The sequence below is a fragment of the Eutrigla gurnardus genome (assembly GCF_963514095.1).
Source record: "Eutrigla gurnardus genome assembly, chromosome: 7".
NCBI classification, from domain to species: domain Eukaryota; kingdom Metazoa; phylum Chordata; class Actinopteri; order Perciformes; family Triglidae; genus Eutrigla; species Eutrigla gurnardus.
This window is the reverse complement of record NC_139921.1, coordinates 27,905,728-27,928,196: the sequence shown is the minus strand read 5'-3', so window position 1 is coordinate 27,928,196 and position 22,469 is coordinate 27,905,728. Positions and strand designations below refer to the sequence as shown.

The 22,469-nt window shown below is 45.4% G+C and overlaps 2 protein-coding genes across 2 annotated transcripts in view; one reads left to right on the top strand and one right to left on the bottom strand.

The window, feature by feature from the left end:
• Positions 1–242: 242 nt before the first annotated feature.
• Positions 243–22,223, bottom strand: rab11fip5a (RAB11 family interacting protein 5a (class I)). Its single transcript, XM_084013740.1, has 6 exons — positions 21,433–22,223; positions 10,905–11,413; positions 9,282–9,783; positions 5,337–7,595; positions 3,571–3,721; positions 243–3,094 (listed from the first exon to the last, which is right to left on the bottom strand). The coding sequence occupies exons 1-6, from the start codon at positions 21,822–21,824 to the stop codon at positions 2,837–2,839; spliced, it is 4,071 nt and encodes a 1,356-aa protein (XP_083869866.1). The 5' UTR covers positions 21,825–22,223; the 3' UTR covers positions 243–2,836.
• Positions 22,222–22,469, top strand: part of pank2 (pantothenate kinase 2) — a 44,309-nt gene continuing 44,061 nt past the window's right edge. Inside the window, exon 1 of the mRNA XM_084013745.1 lies at positions 22,222–22,226. The gene's annotated coding sequence lies outside the window, so the exon portion shown is untranslated. The remainder of the gene's footprint in view (positions 22,227–22,469) is intronic.

Below are 22,469 nucleotides of genomic sequence, written 5' to 3'. Positions count from 1 at the left end.
CACACACACACACACACACACACACACACACACACACACACACACACACACACACACACACACACACACACACACACACACACACACACACACACACACACACACACACACACACACACACACACACACACACACACACACACACACACACACACACACACACACACACACACACACACACACACACACACACACACACACACACACACACACCAAAGAAAGATGAACAATCAAACATACGGTGAGCAAGGAACACAAAATATTCTTTATTAAATATACAAAATTTGTGAAACAGAATTGCATCACGAATTGTAAACTTTCCAATCTCACATACTACCTTAAGCACGTTCCACCGGCTACACACACACTCGAGGACAAAAATTACAAAAAAAACAAAAAAAAAATCTGTTGAAACTTAAATAGAAATGGAAGACATGGATGAGGACGCTTCGTAAGTGCCGAGTCACATTTAATACGTCTCTACAGTCGTCTATGCACTTGATATTGCGATCGGCACAGCGGGACTGAGGTGACAGACGGTTTTCTGATGGTTTTTTTGTTGTATGCTTCGTGCTCACTGGCAAACTCATAGTCGTGGTGTCCAAAGTTGGCCAAGTGCTGAAATCACAGAGCGATTAGAAAGTGCAGTACGGTGTAAAGTAGATCTAACTATCCCGACATGGACGGACGGGTACACTAAAGTTATGTTCTGATGATTAAGTAGTGCAAGAACATCCACAAAACGCTGTTAAAAGTGGCATCGTATCAGAATACTTCATGGTGTATCGATCTGCTCCGTATATTAAGTTTCAAGGCTTTATTTTGGCATTTCACAGGGAAAAAAAATCACTGTTACTGCTCATTTTCTATTGGTATGCATACAATTTATTATTGTGCAGTGATCTAAACAATATCATAACAAGCATTAACAGGAGTAAAAAAAAAAAAAAGCTGTGAACTCTCAGTGAACAGATGGCTTTTTTCTTCTTCTTTAAAACCTGCCTCGAACCCCAAACAAGTTAATTAAAACGAACTCTCGACGAAACGTCAAAACAAAACAAAAAATAAGGCAGCATTTGGCATTTCCATACGGCATGTGTATGCTGTAAAATGCAGTTTATTTCCCTCTGGAACACCTGAAAGCAGCAGCGATAAGCGAGCTTGGAGCGGAAGCGGATGTGACACCGAGGGAGGGGGAGGAGTTAAGAACCGCCATGTTAGCAGGCATTTTCTCGTGTCGATAACACACACACACACACACACACACACACACACACACACACACACACACACACACACACACACACACACACACACACACACACACACACACACACACACACACACACACACACACACACACACACACACACACACACACACACACACACACACACACACACACACACACACACACACACACACACACACACACACACACACACACACACACACACACACACACACACACACACGGGGGTAAGAAGGCAGAAGCACGAGATCAGAGAAGCTGTGATGCTGAGTGATGCTGTCTTCACCTGATAACACACCGTGACCCATACAGGAATCAGTTAGCTTATGTGGCTGAGCATCATGGGAAATATTTCAACATGCCCAATAAAAGAACAGAAACCAGTGGTGTTGTGAGGGAAAGTAAGGAAGGAAAAGGAGCAAGCAAAGGATAAAAGAAGAACCCATTCACTTTGCTGGCTAAGAACACTTTTGAACATTCAGAGGCTACAATCAGTTCCCCGTGATGTGCACACGACAAAGGCTGAATTCTCGCGCCGCTCATTTGGTTTTGTAGTTGTTGTTTTTTTCTCGAAAAACTAGTCAGAGCACTCGATATTCATCAGGAAACATTTGTGGAGCGTCAATCCACAACGACGTATAAACAGCGAGGAAGAAGAGATGCTAATCACCGTGAACGAGACGTATGTGGTGGTTTAGCGTGAATTTACCTCATTAACCAAATACTGTCTTTATTTTATAATAACGCAGAGCTAAACTAACTGTTCTGATAATCTATTCAATGTTTGAACCAGTTTTCGAAATAGATTTTTACTTTGAAATCTTTCTTTGATGAAGAAAATCATCTTCAGATGAATTGAAAATGAAAATAACAATAATTGCAGAGCTTCACTGTAGCTTGTAAGTACAATGTCGTCACTTATCGGAGCGTTTTTGTATCATTATCTGCATTTACGCCTTTAGAACAACTGTGAAATTAAAAACCAAATGCGTCAGATTTTTTGTCTGAGCAGGTTTCAAGTTTCTGCAAGTTTCCTCTGCACTGAAATGACCTGAAACTAATGGCTGCCTGGAAGGTATAAAAATCAATCCTAACCCGGTGGAATGCTACAGGAACGGCCAGCATTGATTTAAAGTACATGCAATTTGTAGTTAATGGTCTGAAACTCTCCTTCCCCTCCAGAACCTTCAGATATAGATATATATATATATATAAATACACACACACGTCGTTGTGGACTGAGACTCGAGCGTTTCTCTTTTGTGATAAGGTGACAGAAGTGAGGTGAGGTGAAAACGGAAGGAATCGCCGTTTCTACAAATCAGGATTCCCTTCTCCCCCCCCAAAAAATGGAAGCGTCCCAATACCAAACCCGGCTGTGTGAACCTGAAAACAACCTGAGGACCCGCTACATTCAGAACCCGCTCCGTCATGCCGGCTGGAACCCGGCGCCTCCACGTCGCTCAGTGCCTACATATTAGTATCAAAAAGGACAGCATAGCAGTGAAAAGACTAAAGAGCTGTTGTGGAGGACAGTGAACAGAACCGCGACCCCCGTGACCCCCGTGACCCCTGCAGACTCCGTCACTTTAACTTGGAGCGCACCTGCAGGAGAGTGGGCTTCTGCTCCATGATGCGCACCAGCAGCGTGTCAATGTAGTCCTCCAGGTCTTTGACCTGCGGCTTCAGCTTCCTCAGCTCCACCTCCCGCTTGGCCAGCACGAGTTTCTGACGCTCGAACTCCGCCCGCTGCCTCGCAAGCTCCGCCTCCCGCTGCACCAGCAGGGACACCAGCTGGCTGTGGTTCAGGTGGTAGTAGGAGCCCGCCCCTTGTGTCACGGTCTGGAGACGGGGAGAGAGACAGACAAGGAGACAGGGAGAGAGAGAGACAGGGAGACAGGGAGAGAGAGAGACAGGGAGACAGGGAGATGGATGAAGGCGTCGCAAATGACAGAACAGTGTGATGTCTCCTCAATTTTTAATAGGTTAGTCACCCCTTTGTTTTCCAAATTTAATCCAAATAAAAATAACAAATAAATATATAATATATGTATATATACACACACAATATACTGTATAATTAGCTTTTGTTCTGCTTTACGGTCCTCTTAATGCATTTACTCATAAAAACAATTGGAGCAACATCTGTTACACATATTGCTCTTTTATTAATTCATTAATAAAACAAGCAGGACAACACCTTCGATGTTTGATTACCAGATGTGTTTTTGTGCGACACAAAGTCATGATCATTAAATGCTTGTATTTGCCTCTGCAGGGCAGCATTGTCATATTTTATTATTATTATTATGCTGCACCTTCTTCCTGTCCGTCTCCTGCTCGCTGGGATGGCTGCTCCTCCCCGGGTGGATGGTGGACTTGAGCTTCTCCAGGCCGGTGGCCAGCACTGACCGGCCCTCGCTCCGCTTCTCCTCAGTGGCAGTGGTCAGGGGCTTGACCGGGTGGGGGCTGGAGGAGGAGGGGGGGGGCAACGACACAAAGCATACATATTACACATATACGAGTATATAAAACACTTCTGTGGCCTTTTCAGTTTTCACTGGTGAAGTGAGGACATCCGGCTGCCAGACTGGAGGTCCAAAGCTCGTTGATATTCAAGGATGAATCATCCTTCAGTGTCTGACATTATCATCTAAACGAGGACTTCATCTCACTTCATCTATTTTTCCTTCCTTCCGAGTTTTTATTGAGGAACCACCAGAGGGGAAGTCTGGGAGGGTTCGTGTGGCTTTTCAGAGTAAAATCCTTCAAGGGGCTATAATAAAAAGTCGAAATAAAACTAAAGGATATAATGTTTTAATACTTTTAGTGCTAATAAAAGTAGATTGTTACACAAAGGTGTGGTAACCTTTCTGACTTTTTTTCTCCCTTGTAAAATACTGGATTCTTTCTTAAATATTTCAAAAGGAAACAACGTGAAAGGGGGTAAATTACTCTGTGAGTGTTCACGCTAAGACATTGCTTTACTTATAATGGCCACTAGCTTATAAAGCAACTAAGCTTTTATTCTGAAAATCCCTCACAACACAATCCTAATCTCCAGACAAATAAAAGGAATAGACCTTTTTTCATTCTCATACGATTGAATTAAATCTATTTCACTGACGAACGAGCAGAAACCTTTGTGTTCTCTTTGTTCAGGTCAGCTTGAATGCCTTTCTCAAACAACTCTACACAACACAGGAAAGACAGCTTCCTGTGTCAGCGACCTACATTTACCAGGAAATCTATAATTTATCAAACCACTCCATAACTTACTTGCAGTCATACAACCGCAATCTATGTCACATATCTGTCTTTAGTCCAGGTCAGCGTGGGTTTAGGTTCAGATTGTCCTCCGGACCTCCAGGCAGACGTGGATGCGACACATCGTTCTGTTAAAAATCCCCAGAAGCTCGTGATGGAGGGTGAAAAGGAGGTTAGACGTGTGCAAGAGTCCCTCATTAAAAGGAAAAATACTGGTGAAAATGAAAAAAAGACTTAATTTGCATGCACCGGTGCAATCAAACATGTAGAGTTGTGTGTTAAATGTGTTATTACCCCGAGGTGAAGAGGAAATGTGCACCAGTGACACAACAACACCTTCTCTGCCTGCTTTCTGGTTGAGATTTTTGGCAAATGAGCACGGCTGTGTGAGAACACTGGCTGGTCCTGTGGGGGAGTGTGTGTGTGTGTGTGTGTGTGTTTGGTGTTAAGGGAGGGAGAGGGTGTGTGTGGTAGGAATCAGGGCAAAATAATAACTGCTAATTGGCCTGAGGCTCTGTTTTCCTTCCTGTTACCACAGAACCAGGACACACACAAGACACCTGCAGCGGAGTCCTGTTAACACCAGTATATACTGTATACATGTGTGTGTGTGTGTGTGTGTGTGTGTGTGTGTGTGTGTGTGTCTTAACAAGTGAAAAACAGAAGGTCACACCACAAAAGGAGAATCCCCTCGAGAGTTGGCAGAAGGAAAATCAGGCGGAAGCAGCGCGACAAAAAGGGAGACTGAAGAGACGACAGGATAGACAATTCTGGAAATGCTTCCTCTCCACCAAGCACGGAGCATGTGCAACCTCACCTGATCTGCTGATTGGCTGCCTGCTGATTGGCTGCCTGCTGCTGCTGTGGCGGCGGCGTCTCCTGAAGCATTGGATTTGGCACGGGTGGTGACCTCGGCGTAGCGTTGGCGAGAGAAGAGAGAGAACAGAGCGCTACGGGAGAGCTACTACTTTGAGGCTTTAGAGGGAGAGCGAAGGAGGTCAGAGAGGGGAGGTGGGGGCGGGGCTTAGCCGAGGAGGACTCCTGGATCGCGCCGGGGTCGCTCCCGAAGGAGGGCAGGAGGAGTTCGTCGAACGCAGGCGTCAGTGCGCCCTCGGACTGGGTGCGGTGCAGCGTGGCGTTGGGTGCCGGAGGACATTTTGAAAGCACCGCGCCGAAGTCGGTGAGCTTCCTAAGATTGCAGCTCATGTAAGTGTCTGTCGGCGCCACAGGAAGTAAACGGAAGTCGTCCACTGTCGTGAAACTTGGCTCAAGGTTCGCCTTGACGTCTTCCGCTCCACAGACAGATCCTTCAGATCGGTCAGTTTGGTTGATTCCTTCGCCACATGACTCTCCTCTGCCGTCAGCCGGCGTCGTCCGACCGTCGCTCCGCTCGCCACAGAGCGTCGAGTTCGCCGAGTGCAGCGTCCAGTTTGGCTCGGAGCCGCTGGAGGACTTGGAGGACGGGTGAGACCCGCAGGTCTGGTAATCCTGCGAGTCGGTGCTGACGTAGAGGCTCTGGAAGAAGCTGCTGGAGGCGCTCCGATCGGACAGCCGAGAGGGACCCGACGGCGTGTCCTCAAAGTGTCGGTTGGGACTGTTGGCGTTGTGGTTGCTGTCAAAAGGTCCGAATGGCACTGGAGAACGCCGGTTTGCATCCGGTCCTCCTAAAGTAGTGCCCTCGATGGGCGAGTCCCACAGACTCTGCCTCACATCGGGGGAGGAGGTTATGATGTGTAGCGACGGGTGTGTGGAGCCGAGAGAGGAATCATTCAACATTTTAGATAAATCCTGTAGAGCTCCGTTAAAGTCACAGATGCCTTTCTCTCCATTTTCATGGTCAGTCTGCAGACATGTCATGGACTTTGGCTGCAGTTCTGCTAACGAGGGACTGTTTGATAAGTTTGCATCCTCACTTCCTGTCCCTGTTGCGCTGACTGTAAGCTCTGCCGGCTGCCATGCCGTTGAACCACCTAAACCGCTTGAATCTGCCTCATCATCGTCGTCACTGTGCTGGATAACCGTTTGCTGAGCTACGTCGCCTGAAGACAGATCAGCGATGTCATCGTCAGACTTGCTTTTTACAACAGATGAATCGGAGGATTTTTCAAAGCCGAGGACGTTGCTTTCGAGGTTGTGTGCCTCCGCTTCCTCAGAGGAGGACGCGGAGAACTTGTCCGAATAGGAAGAGAGACAAGAGAGGATGTCCTCTTCTGCCGAACTGCCGATACCCGAAGACCCTGGATCTGGGGAGCTGCTGCTGAGCTTTGCGGGGGAGGCGTGCCGGGGGGCTTCGTGCGTGTTAGTGTCGGCCGAATTGATTGCATTAGTAGCGGCGTTAGCTCGATCGGATTCGGCACATGCATCCGGTTTTGGCGAGTTAGTGAAAGCATTCGAAGCGATGGCGTCGCTCTCGAAGCTGGCGTGCTCTGGGATCGTCTCCAGCAGCTGTGGGAATGCGTCCACATGATACGCGTTCGTTGCCTGGACGACGGCTCTATCTGCATCAAATCCAAATTCTGTGCGAGGAGGGTGGCGTAGTGCGTCGTTCACATTTGTGTTCTGATCCGTGAGGGGTAGCGATGCTCCGGCGTTGCTGCAGCGCTCCAGTGGACGGTCACCGGGTGTGTTTGGCTGTGTTTTGCATTCTGCGGTCAGATCCTCAGGAGACTGCAGCCTGCCAGCAGCAAACGCTTCAAAGGATTCATCCCACTCCGAGTCCAGCTCCCCTTCCAAGGGAGCCGGAGGAAGAGGTCGCTTCCAGTCGGACGGGGTTGGGTCGGGGTTATGCGCCGGTGGGAAGAGTTGCGCTATGGGGGGTCGGGCGCTGGAGAGATAGGGCAGAGGAGGCGGCGGAGGTTTTAAGGGCTGAGCGGTTAGCGTGTTGTCATAGAAAGGGTTGTGCTGCAGGAGAGAGAAGAAAGGGTTGCAGGGGGACAGGGGGGGCGGTGTGGTCTGTGAGGGGCAGAAAGGGTTCGTGTGATGCAGCGGTGAAAGCAGAGGGTCGGGATCTACTACAGGGGGACCCGGGGCGTGGTGGGGGTCAGTGCTGGGCTCTAGTTTAGGGGACACCACCAGGCTGTGAAAGGAAGGGCACACAGTCCTCTTGATTAGTGTGGATCGTTCACACAGCTCCGCCAACAGGCCTGCAGGAGGCCTAATTGTGTGGAAAACACCGTTAAACCTGCTGTGATCTTTTTGGCCACTTGGGGGCAGCACAACAAGCTGCAAACACTGACTTTTTAAAAATCACCTTTGATGGCAAACATGAAAAGAGATTTGTAGTCCAACATTCACTCATTTTTTTGCTCCGTTTTTGGTCTCCACCAACTCCTGAGAGAAATATCTGTCTCTTTAGCAGCTGGATGCTGCACTATGTTCACCAGCTAGTCTCTAAATGTGCTGAGCACGTCGTGTGCAGTGTCTTTTTAAAGCTTTTCAAACTGAAAACAGCTTCTTACTGCAGGAAACAAAACAGTAATGCTGCAGACAGGGAAACCAAAACAATAAGCTAAAAGACGCTGAACGCTCCATCAAGTCTGCAGGGTCGATGACGAGCTGTTCATCACTTCCAGTGTAGTCTCTTTTATCCTATAATATATTGAACAGTGCAGCTTTAAAGTCCTCATGTATCAAACATTTTTTAGTTTCATTTTGACAACAATGAACTCTGCCGAGATTCTTCTATTATGTTCTGAAACTAAATCCTGTTTGTCAGAATAATAATTGGAAAAAATATTAAAATCCCATGAAAACTCTTCACGCCGTGGCTTTAACTGTAACAAACAAAAGATTGCGTATAAATCATTCCAATCAATCATACTAAAACAGAAACGGTGTGTTTTCATTGACCCGTGGTGTAATATTTTGCAAAAAAATAAGTTGATGCAGCTGGGTGTAATGATTACTTAGCACTACCCAGTGCCAACTTGGCAACCCCCCCCCCCCCAGGATATAAAAGCATGCGGGTGTGTAGAGTGAGGATGTATAGTTACGGAGCTGGCAGGAACGTATTGAGCGTACTACGGTCCAGAATGGCTGACCTCGCCGCAATCAGCAGCCGCTTATCATCCAATATTCTGTTTATGCTTCAGTGTAGAGAAACATCACGATGCCGGTTGTTTTTCCGGGCGAATTGATTCGAAATTAAAAAAAATAAGTAGCTGTTTAAAGCTTCTTTTAGCTGAATTAATGATTTCTTTAATATAAGACTGCAGGAACGATGCACTCAATTCAACAGTGAGCAGCACAAAAGAGTCGGTGACAGCCTGCAGATAAATTACCACTGTACCAATGTGCTTCTGTTAGAAGTGGAAATAAAATTGGATGGGTTGTTTTTCTCCCTCCCCCTCCCTTCTCCCCACCACACACACACTTTACAAAAACCCACACCTCCACACGACACTCAACACTAAATCTGTCAGAGAACAAATATTGTTCCAGCTCCTCCTCATCCTCCTCATCCTTCCAGTGAAATTGGCGTTATCACGGACGGAGCTGGTTTCCACGAGAGCGTCTCCCCTCCCCCATCTGCATTGCAGCAGGTACCTGCTGTAACCAGAGACCGAGAGCGAGCGTGCAGCGCTGCTTCCAGCAGTCATGCTGGTACACAGGAAGTGCAAACCGCTCTGATGCAACCGCTCCAACAGAACGCTGCAGATTTGGAAATTAAAACGTCTTTTTGCCCCCCAAAAACAGATGAGCATGATTAAATTCATGTTCACGTTAAAATGAAAGCATCTGCTCGCTGTGTGTGTGTTCTCACCTGGGTTTGCTGTGCGACTCCTTGGATCCGAACCATCCCTTGTGTGTTGCTTGTTCAGACTCGTCCCTGGACTGGGTCTGCCCTTTCCCCTCAGACTCCCTCCTCCCATGAGAGTTCAGCCCCTGCTTCTTCCCCTGGCTTTCTGAGGAGGAGGAGGAGGCGGCGACGGCGGCTAACTCCTCGTCGCCCAGCATGGGGCCGCTTTTCTCCAGGGCCGCCGCTATGGCCGCCTTCTCCTCCTCGCCGGGCTTGTCGAAGGACCAGCGGCGCCCGTCCCCCGCGGGGCTTTTGATGGGGTCTGAAGGTCTGAGGTTCTGCAGAGACACGGAGAGAGGCAAGGACTTCTGCAGCGGGCCTAAAGCATTTGAGGGTTTTCCTGAGCCCGGGTCTGGGGGCCGGACGCCGTAGGCATGGCTTCCGTTAACGCACACGGTGGGCTGAGGCACCGCGATGGAGATTTCACCGTCGCCGAACTCACACTGGAGCGAGGACGTGTCGTGGTCTGCAGAGAGACGGGAACAGAGATTTTTAAAAATAATCCATGATCTTATACCTTACATTCGTGGCGACTTAATTGGGGGAAAAGCTTTGCAAGGGTAATATTTTTCACAGCAGGATGACCCGCCCACATATAGATAAAGTAGCATCACACGTGGGATATCTTAATTAAAGTTGATTCATTATTTACAGGCACATTATTAACTTGTTTCATAACAGGAAATGCACACACACGTCAGTAATTAAGATGAAACTAACACTTCTGGAGTCTCAGGGGAGTAATATGGACAATCACAGCATTATATTCACTTAATTAATCAACATAATGCTGAACTCATGTCACACTATAACACATTCCATTCAAACTAATATGGAACCATGAAAAAATAAGTGTTTTTATGTGATACATTCCAGTAAAATGTTATTTGGATTTCAGAACTGTGAGCCACAGATTATCGTTTCCAGTCTTTATGCTAAGCTAACTGGCTGTAGCTTCATATTGAGAGTACAGAAAATATCAACAACTCTCTGTAACAAAATCAATAAACTTATTTCCCCAAAAAAGGAAACTATTGCCTTAATTGGTTGAAACAGTGGCTGCAAAAATGTAAGATAGATAATTAAGTATTTCTGGCATCTTCCTGTTTTCTCATAATGACAAAGCAACTTTATAAACAAGAACAAAAACACAACATCTGAAGCGGTTCTCACACTAAATGAACTGTCGAGAGAGAAGTTTAAAGGAAGTGGTTCATTTAAAAATATTTTTTGCCATAAAACGAGCAAGTTCTCTAAAAGAAATGTAAAAGTGTCAGATTAGAGCCGAAACGAGCCGAATCATTTTAATAATTCTTTGGGAAAGAATAGTGAAATAAAAGATCCAAACATCTTTTCTTCATCATATATCATCATAACATGAAATATATTTGGATTTTAGACGATTGGTCGACACAACGAGACCTTTAAGATGTCCTATAGGGAGTCTATATATTTAAGATATTTAATTGACTCATCAATTACTCGACTTATTAGAGGTCTCAGTTGTTCCCACAGGAGGAAACATGAACCTGCGAGTGTTGAATATGAAGAAAAGGATGAATTTGTTGGTCAGTGATGACATCTCACCTGGGCTGTTGTCGGCGGTCAGGTTGCTGCTGTTGCTCGGCGAGTTGGAGAGGTCGGAGACCACCACGCTGATGCCGGCGGTGGGACTCAGGCTGCCGCCGCGCGACGACTCGCTGCTCTCCGAGCCCAGCGACGTGCTGGAGCGCGTGTCCGACGACTTCCTCAGCTTCCCCCTCAGGAAGAAGGTCCTCATCTTGCTCCGCCGGGCCTCGCCCCCCTCGTCGTCCTCGTAGTCCTCCTCCCCGCCGCCATCGCTCGGCAACCGTTGCCGCATCCGGTGGAGGGAGCCGTAGCCGCTGGGCAGCGAGGCCGACGCCGAGTCCTCCTCGCTGGCTCTCCTCTTCCCCTTGATGCGCTCCTTCAGCTTGCTGAAGGTGGAGGCGCCCTTGTCCTTCATGACGAGGTCGTACATGCTCGCCGTCAGGTTGTTCCGGGTGAACTGGACCGTCACCTGGATCTCCCCCCGCTCCTTCTCCTTCTTCCCCGACTTCGAGTTGAGTTTGTACCACCTGAGAACAATCAAACAGACAATTAGTCGACAGGAAATCAATTAATCGATAAAGTCGTTCATCGGGCAAAAATGTAACGCAAGTACACAAGTATTTGCTGCTTTTTTCTATTTAATATAATCTGACTTTAGAGTCTTTTGAACTGTTTTTAAAAACACAACCAGACATTTTTCATTATTTTTAGACATTTTATAGCCAAAATGATAAATGAATGATGATGAATTGATCACTATTGAGTGGCAGCCCCTGGTATCACTCTATTAATATCTGAAAATTGGGATTCTAAATGAGTGCTTGACGTGGATAGAGATGTGGAGTGGGAGGAAATATTTCGGTTGCCCCCCAGATTCAGGAAGTAAAACAGTTTTCCTCGTTGAGTTATTTGATTAAAAAGTCCAAAAGGTATAAACGTTGACTCTTAAAGTAAAGCCAGACACATCGATCACTGATCTTATAACTCTGTTAACTCAGTCTGAAGGAATTCAGCGTGGCTTCTTCTGCATGGCAACAGCAGCCAGGGCTTGTGGGTATTGTAGTTTGTATACTTGCCCTTGAAAACATTTCAGAAACTGAGTTTCCAAAAGAATATTCATTTTAAAAAAGGTGACCATGAAATAATCCAGGAGAGTCCCGTGTTTCTATGAGTAGTAACATTGAGGATATCATTAAAAGAAACATTTAAAATGCGAGTACAGAACGCATTAAAGTCTTCAGTGTAATAAAAAATTATAATCATTTTAAAAAACGTATGGAGAAAATCTTAAATCTCAAATGTACACTTTTTTTTTTTATTTAACAACTAAATATAAGGTGAGTTAATAAAACTATTTGCTTATCATCGAATGGGGTCATGAAATAAATGTGAATGACTGCATTGTTGTGATGAATGAGGCTAATCTGTCCTCACACAGGGGGGAGAGCGTGTCTGCGTGCCCGTAACACCACGAGGATGTTTCCCACAATGCCTCTTGTTTCTGTCATCAGACCCGTTAAGCAAGAACAATGACGTGAAACGATGTTCATTTCTGATTTAACGTGTCCTGAACAAATATCCCCCCGACGGTAAAGTTTACTGGTTGGCAGCGGAGGAGCAGTTCTTAGAAACTACTGTGGGCGTTACGCCGCTGTGACTCATGGGAAAGTCTCATCCGGTCCACCGTGACCCGCTTTTAAAAAAAATATGTAACAGATTCGAGAAAATTCCCCCAGTTAACATGTGTTTGTGACAACACGGTGCTGCCAACGGGAAGTTCAAAGGGGAGGGAGACCGAAAACTGGGCCCGAAACCAAGACCTGCTTTTATTTTTTCACTTCCTGTGCTGCCGGGCTGTTTTCACCTCGCACCTCCACCACAGTGTCGTTCTCTAAATGCCCTTAAATAAGGTCGAGTGACACAAACCGACCCCAATTTCACAACGTGTTTCACATAGAGCACAAAGTGTTGGTTAAACACAATGTTTGGGCTCCAAATAAAAGAATGTGTTGATTTCACAGAAATATCATCTGATTTTACAAGAGGAAATAGTCATAAAGACAAAGAAAGACAACATTTATATGAGAAAAGACCAGCTATAATGCTTTATGTAAAATGCAGATGTAATTTCCTGAAAATGTAGTTTAAATGGAAACAAAGTGACAAAGGCTGCAAATTATATACATCACATCTTCCCAATTATTTGTGGCAATGTTGTATGTATTGTCCCTGTTAAGTAAACAATAAAAATAAAATGTATTTAATTTAATTAAATGCAGATTTTGTCATCACTTTAAGTGGTTGTGAGATGAATTCTGAGACTAAAAACGTCTGTAAACGAGAAAACCCCAAATGTCACGCTGTGGAAATAGTCAAATGTGCAACCGGAGAAAAAAAAACAAGTCAGAATAAAAGAAGGCTTGAAGCTCAGAGACGAAAGTGTGAGATGAAAGAAGACGAGAGACGAAAGCAAACCCACTGATGGAAGCAGGATCAGAGGAAGGAACCTCGCACAGCTATCTGAGAAACCAGAGAGCCGCCCCCGAAACAAGATTTCCTCCTTTTTTCTTTTTTTCTACAAATATCAGTATGACTCTGCAGAAACGAACCAGAGCGCTTCTAAATAAAGGCGGCAGATGTTGCGTTCGCTGAACTCAGCAGTCAGTCAGACCCGGATCTGTCACTCAAATTAACACGCGGTTTTAAAAGCGGATGCTGTGAATCAATATGCTGCTTAAAAGATACAACTATCTGTGTTTATACGTTTTATTTCACAGTTTTATTATCGGTGTTATAGAGTGGCGAAGTCCCGCCCCTTCCGCTAGACTCCCATGGGATCTGAGATCGTCTCAATGCAGATGATATAATTATTTGCTGGTCCCAGTCGTACGGCTGTTCATGCTTCCGGTTCCCGTCCGATGAGAAGACGAGGAATCGTTGGCTCAAATGACGGATATCATTCACGCCGAGAGCAGCGACGATTATTCTGCATGAAAAATTCTCTTTAAAAACCACAACCAACATGAAATTCATGGAACAAGAATTCAAACGGGACCAGAAAATAATTTCGATCTCGCCGTAGGAATACATGCATCCGAAATTCATATCGAGATCAAATGTACCAGAAATAGAAAGGCGGGACACTCTATAAGACTACCTTTTAAATAGCTTCCAGCTTTGCACAGAATCATTATTTTATTATAGGATCGTTAAAATATGATATACATGGAGAAAAGAAAATCATAATACTGAATTCACACACACACATCAAACTAACATTCCAAGTTAGCATGATAGCATGCTAACATATTGCCAGCATAATGTTAGCATGCTACGCTATGTTAGCATTGAACTCAAACTGCACTTGAGGATGTGGTTAATTCGATTTTCCTGCCAAAATAATAGTGTCGGACGACATCGAATATTTGTACCTGCACAAATAGAATACGCTCGATTCAAAATAAATGAAGAAATATAACAAAAATCACTAAAACTAGATATTTTTAAGTAGCTGCGGACTGCAAAAACGAACCAATCACTGGTCAGAAGACGACCTACAGGTTGACCTATAACCACAAGGTTGGTTCGATCCCCACCTGTAGAGTAATGTTCTACTCTCTAGTAAAGTAAAGTTCATGTTTAATAGGAAAAGAGGCAGGAAAGTTTCCCCCTCTAGAAAAAAAAAGAAACTTGCATAATTGTAGGCTTGTAGGACAAAAACACACACATATATATTTATATAACAAAACACTCGGAGAACCAGGAATAACAAATAGGTGGAGCCCGAGGAGGGAGAGAGGAATGCTGGAGGATTTTATAAAAGCTCCACATGAACATAAATAGACGAGGATGACAACGTGCCACGTGAGCAGACATGAAAAATGTGAAGTTGTCTCAACTCATCCCCCGTATCATTCACAGGTTTAAAGAGACAGCATGAAGCAAGTGTATACAAATCTAATCAATAAAGGCTGGATTAGTGTAATCCAGAGATGTATTTCGGAGCATTTCATTAGATTAAATCCTGTTACCGGATTATTAACGATGTAAATAAAGTGAAATGCGGAGCCTTTTTTATGTTGGGAGGTATTCAAAAAGCCTGTGCTTCTACCTCACTTGACCTTCGGGCGTGGACTCAGTTTCACATCCACGCTCCGACAATAGTATCAGTCCTCCTCCAGGACTCCCGTAGCAATAGGTGGGGTTCAAATTCCAAACCCAGGACCAGGGAGCCATGTAAGGGGTTTTTCCCTTCTGCAGACCTGCAGCTACTACTACTACTGTCGTCACAACATCGCCTCGTGGAGCATAACCTTTCAAATCATGTGTTATTCCATTTCTGTACTTTCTGATTTACGTCTTCATGTAAAAAGATCAGAGGTGGAAACAAAGCTTTGGTTGCCTAAAAAAAACATTTAAAAAGATATAGGATAGGAAAATAAAGGCCTGATGACATGCATGCACCTGTGCTCGTGGCTCGTGTGACAGGAGAGAAAAAAACCAGACGACAGCAAATATAAAAACATAAGTAACATGAGGCCTAAATACAGAAACTGCAGCACAGACAGAAAAAGAAAACAAACCAGCAGCCTACATTTGGAAGCCCACGTGTTCAGGCAGAGAACAGTCTGTTACCGAAGACGACCAAAAAAAAAGGTTGCTTTGCTGCTGATATTGGATTTTTTTTGTTATAAAAGTAAACTAAAAAGCATCTTAACAACCAAATGCTCTGTTTTTTTGTTCTCCTTGTTGTTTATTATAATAAACAGTCCCATTCCAGAGCTGCAGAGCATGACGGCGTATCAACTTCCCCATCTTCCAAAACAGGAAATCACAACACTCCACCCCATCCCAGCAGGACACCATCTCCTCATCTAACCCCCCCTCCACCTCCCTGATCCACACAGGAGTATCGGAGGGTTTTAGCAGGGCGATCCCTAGAAACAAGACAAGTAGGCTACCAGGCTATTTTATCCAGCATGTAGTCTGGTCCCTGTGGGGCTCTCTGGGTGCTATCAGACCCAGAGACTCGAAATAAAAACCTGCCAAGGGGCTCAGGATCTGTGTCAACTGTGGGATTTAGCAGCGCACTTTACCCACCAAACACATATATATATATATATTGGTATTTAAGGTTATGAATCACCCTGAGGTATTATTTTAATTTCTCCCAAAGGAGTCTGAAGGGTTTCTTAGCGAAAGGTCAATTCAGAGCATCACATCCCCGAGAGCAAAGCATATTTGGGGACTCACAAACATTAGATCTTTGGAATAATATGAATTATCAGAGAGCTTCCATGCTGACTCAGCAAGGTGACAAAAACCACGAGTCCACAACAATGACCCCGACGGCGGCAGATTATCAGCTCAGGGCGTCGAGCCACTTATGAAGGACGCGTTTCGGGTGAGTGCGTCATCCATCTCGATCTAACGCTATCAGCCAACCCACCCCTCCAGGTGCACTGTGGGTAACGGCGGTACTGTAACGTGGTCCGGGTTCCCGCCTCGTCAGCGAGACCCCCGGACCACATTCCACATCTGGATGCGATGAGCTCTAACCTCACCGACGGTTTTCCCTCCAGATACTTTCACACAATCCAGCATTATTTATTAGAAGCCACGCCTCCTCGGGCCCCGGGTGACGGAGACAACAAAGAAATGCTGATTTATTTAATTTTTTGACAGTAAGTAAAATGTAAAGAAACAAAAGAGGCCAACCCTTATACTGAGAGGACAGGAAGGCTAGAAAGAAATACACAAAATAAACACAACACAGGTACAAATATTACATTGTAAGCAATTAAGTGAATTTAATTCATTAACGCTTCTCATTTTGTTTGACTTTAAAACAACAAGAACCTTCTATGCTATGACACTGAGAATTGATGGTGGTTTAAAAGAACAAATAAATATATGCTCCATTAATAATACAAACAATATAAAGTGTATCTGGAATCAATTGAGGAGAAATCTCCATGATGACGCCAGACTGATGCATGATGGGAGATCCGTGGCACAACTGCACGGCCTCTAGATGACTCAGGAATATAATCTCTGCTGCTATACGTCCTGCTGTTACAGAATATTTCCGTTAATCTGATTAATCCGCTTGTTTTTCCATATAAGTGGAGGTTTGTGTTCGTCTGTTACGTAACTTCTAATGTCCATTAGACCATATTGTCTCTCAGCAGTCGCTTCTGGGAGTCTGTCTGCCTTCACAGAGGATTTGTCTGGATGCACATCACACACACACACACACACACACACACACACACACACACACACACACACACACACACACACACACACACACACACACACACACACACACACACACACACACACACACACACACACACACACACACACACACACACACAGTCTCTCAGCCTCACTGATGGGGCGATATAGGATTTTTAAAAAGTACTTGATCATGGTGAATTTCCATTATGGGGATAATCGTAAATATTGAATGGCAGACAATGACACGACAGCGAAAGGCTGAATAACAAATAGAGCCCAATTTAAAAACATACACGATCCCCCAAAAAATTATAGGGTCATCTTGTTTTGAGATTATTTTAATATTTTCCACTAAAAAGGTGAAAAAGAAAGATATGATGCAAAAGAAATCTTATTTTTAAGAATTTTAAGCACATTTTGATGATTGTCTGTGATATTACAGTGAATCGTAATTATACAACATCACAGTTTTAGTTCTTACAGATAAAAAAAAGTGCTGTGGGTGTCAAATATCAAATCTAACATCTAAATCATAATATCAGCGCTGCAAGAACAACCCGACCGACCCCGCCAAGCGGTTATTTTTTAATAAATGCTTGTTCTAGTCCACGGTGTGTTTCTGTAGCTCCGTCCTCACAGACCCTGCAGGGGAATTCACCCGACGCCCACCTTTCCGAGAATCTGCGCTATGTTGACAGCTCGACCTGCAAGTTCATCGTAACGAACTATCCAAACAATAAAGCATTCGCCTGCTTGTTGTGCTGCTCTTTGCTAATTTGAGAAGTCAAACTGTGTACTAATAAATGCTCATATTGGTCACTAAGACACTTTTTTTCCTTTGGCTAACTGTTTAGTTAAGTTTAGTTTATGAATTGTCCGAAAATACTCACAACTTCCCAGAGCCTGAGGTCATTTCTTGAAAAAAAGCATTTTTAGTTTGACAAACACCAAATACATTTAATTTGAAAAAAGGAGCACATCCCAGACCAGAGAATGTCGGCATTTCATCTCAATAAATTTACTCCAACGATTTAGCAATTATCTAAATTGATTCACAAAAAATACAATTTGCAAAAACAGTTAAATTTACAGCCTGCGACTGTTGATTTTCGCTGACTGAAATGACAACCGTTACCAGCGGATGTTGTTAGCCGTAGCTAGCCGCTTAAGCTAACATTAGCTTCTTGATTTGGTTTGAAAATACTCTATCCAGCTGGCATTTTGAATTGTTTCAAGCCGACTTGTTTTAAAACGTAAAAAAAAAAGGTCGGTGAGCACTTAGGCAACATAACCCCCATTTGGCTACTTAGCTTAGCTAACATGGAAAAGGAAAACATCGTTAACGTTAGCCTAAAAGAGCATCGAGGAGCAGCTTCCACATGCTTATTTACTTTTCTAACATAACTTCAAACCCTTGGATGTGCTCATTCAACGTTAGTTCCCACGTTAGATAGGAAGCTAGTTAGCCTTACATGCTAACATTAGCAGCCTAAATGAGTGTCCTCGCTACTTTAATCATCACCTTTTTCTCTAAACCCTCCGACCTGCAGAATGAAGTCATCGACTCCAACACAACCACGTCTAAATGTACCCCTCATCCTTCAGTCTCAGCGACTGGAACGCGTTCATTCAGAAGGAACCGATGAATCCCGGAGAGAAATAAAACAAGTCAAGAGGTTCAGAAGGAGAAAAAAAGAGCCATTTTGACCCGACGCATCTCCTCCATTTGCTGAGATATACGACCCAGAGTACTACATCACCGCGACGCCCCCCAGCTCCTCTGAAGGGCTTTATAAATATTAGAAACTGTAAAGTAAAGGAGTCTTGGCACAGTCCTCAACCTCCGCAACGCTAAATGTCACACAGCCGTCACCGTAAACTCACACTTGAAATTAAACATTGTGCGGCCGTCTTATTTAAAGTGACTGCTGTTGTTGTTTTGCCGGCGTTGCGTTGAGCTGGGTTTTTATGAAAATAAAGATAATTGACGGCACTTTTATGATCAGATTTCACGATCCACCATCCGTCCCTCTGTTGGGCTTCGTCACCGAGCAAATAAAGCTCAGCCTGAACAAAATAACGTCCTCAGAGAGAGAAAGAGCCCAAAGACAACACACTTATCTTCAAGGGTGTTACTGGGAACCGCCCAAAATCACAAATCAGTCAGCAGATAAAGGCAACCATGCATTTCTAATTTTCTGTACCCAAACTAGTTCAGCTGTGAGAAAAGGGAACTAATCAACCGTCCTGAAACTCATATTCTCTACAGAGACACAATCATGAGGTCACAATAAACTTCCATTCAAAAGACGATAATTAGTATTATTTTCAACCTCTGTTGTAATTGTTCAATTATCAGTCAGATTCTGAATCTCCTACAAAATGTTATTTTCCGATTGTTGATTGTATTTGAAGCACAAATAAACGCATCCACACCTCCTAGCAAGGCCTGTGGGAAGGTGTCGGATTTGCACACTTGATCCTGCTGTGGCCTGCCTGCTCGCCTTTTTTTAATAGCAAAATGTATTTTTTATTACATGATGTATGTTTTTCAAATCTGGCTCTATTTTTAACTTCTGTACAATCATAGTGAACTAGACAGTTTTTCATGTTGCTTGTGACAATATTTACCATCATCCCGACCATGAAAATGTACCACAGTTAACTTATTCTGTGTGTTTTTTATCCCGATCGTCTCATCCCTCGTCTCTATGTTGTTGTTTTTTAAAGTACATGTTGGCACATTACACCTTTAAGACAAGTAACACGGAAGCAACCGATATGTTTGACTTCTATGTCTTCTGTCGTGAATGCGATGCGACTTGTCAAAGACAAGACCAATTGAAATGCTACACTCATAATCAAGACTTTAGAGTGCATCATGGGTAGATGCTTCATTGGTACCCAAAGTCAGGCTGGTATCCAAACAGTCTGATTGGTATCCGTGCAGCCAAAGTCATCAATGACTGAGGTTGCGTCAAGTAGCACAAAATCAAGAGGTATTTCTTGTGTTTGGTCTAAATCCTCGGTTAAAACAAAGATGTTATCAGTGCTTTTTTTTATTATAGGGGTGACGGACATGAGGAAGCGTTGACTAGTGACCGAGCCCAGATTCATCGAATACCACACGGAGACACTGAAATGTACCAAGACGCCAAACTGCTGACACGTCAACATCGCAGGCCGACTCTAACCTTCAGGCGAGCAGAGCTCCAACAGAAGGAGGAGGCCGGTTCTCCCATCGGCTCATATTCAAAAGGTCTGTCTGAGGGGAAAAAGCACAGTCGGTCGACATTTCTGTCAAACTGCCATGAAGGGCACAGAAACTAAAGAGGGACCGTTTCAGTTCGCCAATTCTGATTCACTGGACGTCCCATTCTCTGGCACCCGCACAAATACGCCTACTTTTGATTGCTACAAAAAAAAAATCAGCTGTCCTTTTCAAGTTCTACAAAGTACAAATAAAAGTAATATCTCTCTGTCTGGGAGAACACCAACAAAGTGGCGTCACATGAAAGGCAGGAAATGTTTTATTTGATTTAAAATACAGGGTAAAATCCATCACTGGAAGAAGCAGAAAGTCTAGTTTCTCCACCGACGGCAGACTCGTTGTTATGCCAACAACATCACGCCTACGTCTGAAGATGCAACAGGTATTATGGATTATGCAGAGTGTTGGAAATCCCACTACATGACGTTTGAAAGAGTTATCCAAGGGTGGAAACTTCCTTTAAGATTTTAAAGTATGCAACATCAAACTTTGCACCATCCTGTGCTCCGGTGGTTGGGGAGGGGGGGTTTCTTGTAAAACAACATGTTATTCTAAAAATACCTCGGAGCTCTTGGATCATGAATCTGTTAGATAATCCCTGGAATTGGGACAGGCATTAATCCCCCCCCCCCCTCCACCCAACCCAACCTGCTCTAAATCGTGCCTGGACTATTTTGAATCAACATTTATAAGAAACAGAAACACCAAATGTGGACACAGTGGAGGAAGTGAAAGTGAGGTTTCTAGAAGGGGGGGGGGGGGGGGGGGTCTGGTTTGTATAGTGGTCACTGGGTTAGTTTGGTGTCTGGTGGGGAGGGGGGGAGGGAGGGTGTGTCTGCAGGGCCCTGATGCAGCAACACACACACACAAACACACACACAAACACACACTGACAGCTGTGTTTATATCTGAGAGGCAACAGAAATAAATGTGCAAAAGCAGGAACACCCCGATGAGTTCAATGACCGTGGGGAAACACAGACATGCACACACACACTAAGTATGACATGCAATTAGGACAGCAGAACTTACTCGTTCCTCACGCATCTGGTCTCATGGAAGACCTTGTCCAGCTGGACCACCGCCTGTCCGAGGAACACGTCCAGCCCGATGAGTGCGCGGTGCATCACGATGAGGACCAGCTCGTTGCTGCCGGCCGGACAGCCGGAGCTCCGCCCGCCGCCGCCGCCGCCGCCCTCCAGCACGCCGGGCTGCAGCTCGAAGGAGCACTCCTCCCTCCACTCCGGCTCCGTGGTCTTCTCCGCCACGCACGTCGAGTACTTCTCCTTGCCCAGCTGGATGATGGTGTACACGTCGCTGGTGCCGTGCTTGCCCTTGCCCCGCAAGCCCCGGCCGCGCAGCACCGTCACCTGGACGTGCGTCGGTAACCATTTCTGGTCCTCCTCCACGGTTAGCGAGGACATGTCCTCCAGGAAACCTGCGACCGGGACCCGCCGCCGCGCGCAACCGCGACGAGGCGAGGCAAACCGCGGGGGGAGGGAGGGGTGGAGGAGGAGGTGGTGGTGGTGTCCGCCGCTTCCTCCTCTGCTCTGGGCGGTGCACACACACACACACACACACACACACACACACACACACACAGTCACATCTGCTCCGGGCTCGGCGCCGGGCGGTGCCGCATTATGGCCGTCTGTCGTCTCTCTGCAAAGTTGCCCAGTTGTCGGTTGCCTGTCTCGCAGCGAGTCTGCTCTGCGGCAACGGCAGCGTAGCGTCCCCGCAACACGGCGTGTGTGTGTCCGTGTGGGCCAGCCTCTCTCTCTCTCTCTCCTGCTGCCGTGCGGGCCTGTCTCTCTGCGGGCAGCGACGTCACGCCTCCGTCTTCTTCTTCTGCTTCTTCTTCTTCTGCAGGACGAGGAAGTTCAACTCAGCTGCACGCGCACCCACACACACACACACGCACACACACACACAACCGAGGCCCGTGCAGGAATGCAGGGGTGTAACGTTTCAAACCCAAACCCTCTGCAAGAATGTAGTAACGGACGGACCGTCCACCCTGATGAAGGCCTCCGTGCTACACACTGCAACAACACCAAAACAATAAAACA

Coding starts and splice junctions, on each gene's coding strand:
- rab11fip5a (XM_084013740.1), bottom strand. CDS start 21,824: ATGTCCTCGCTAACCGTGGAGGAGGACCAGAAATGGTTACCGACGCAC. Junction 7,596..9,281: donor GAGTCGCACAGCAAACCCAG/GTGAGAACACAC, acceptor TTCCTTTCACAG/CCTGGTGGTGTCCCCTAAAC. Junction 3,095..3,570: donor AGGAGACGGACAGGAAGAAG/GTGCAGCATAAT, acceptor CCCCGTCTCCAG/ACCGTGACACAAGGGGCGGG.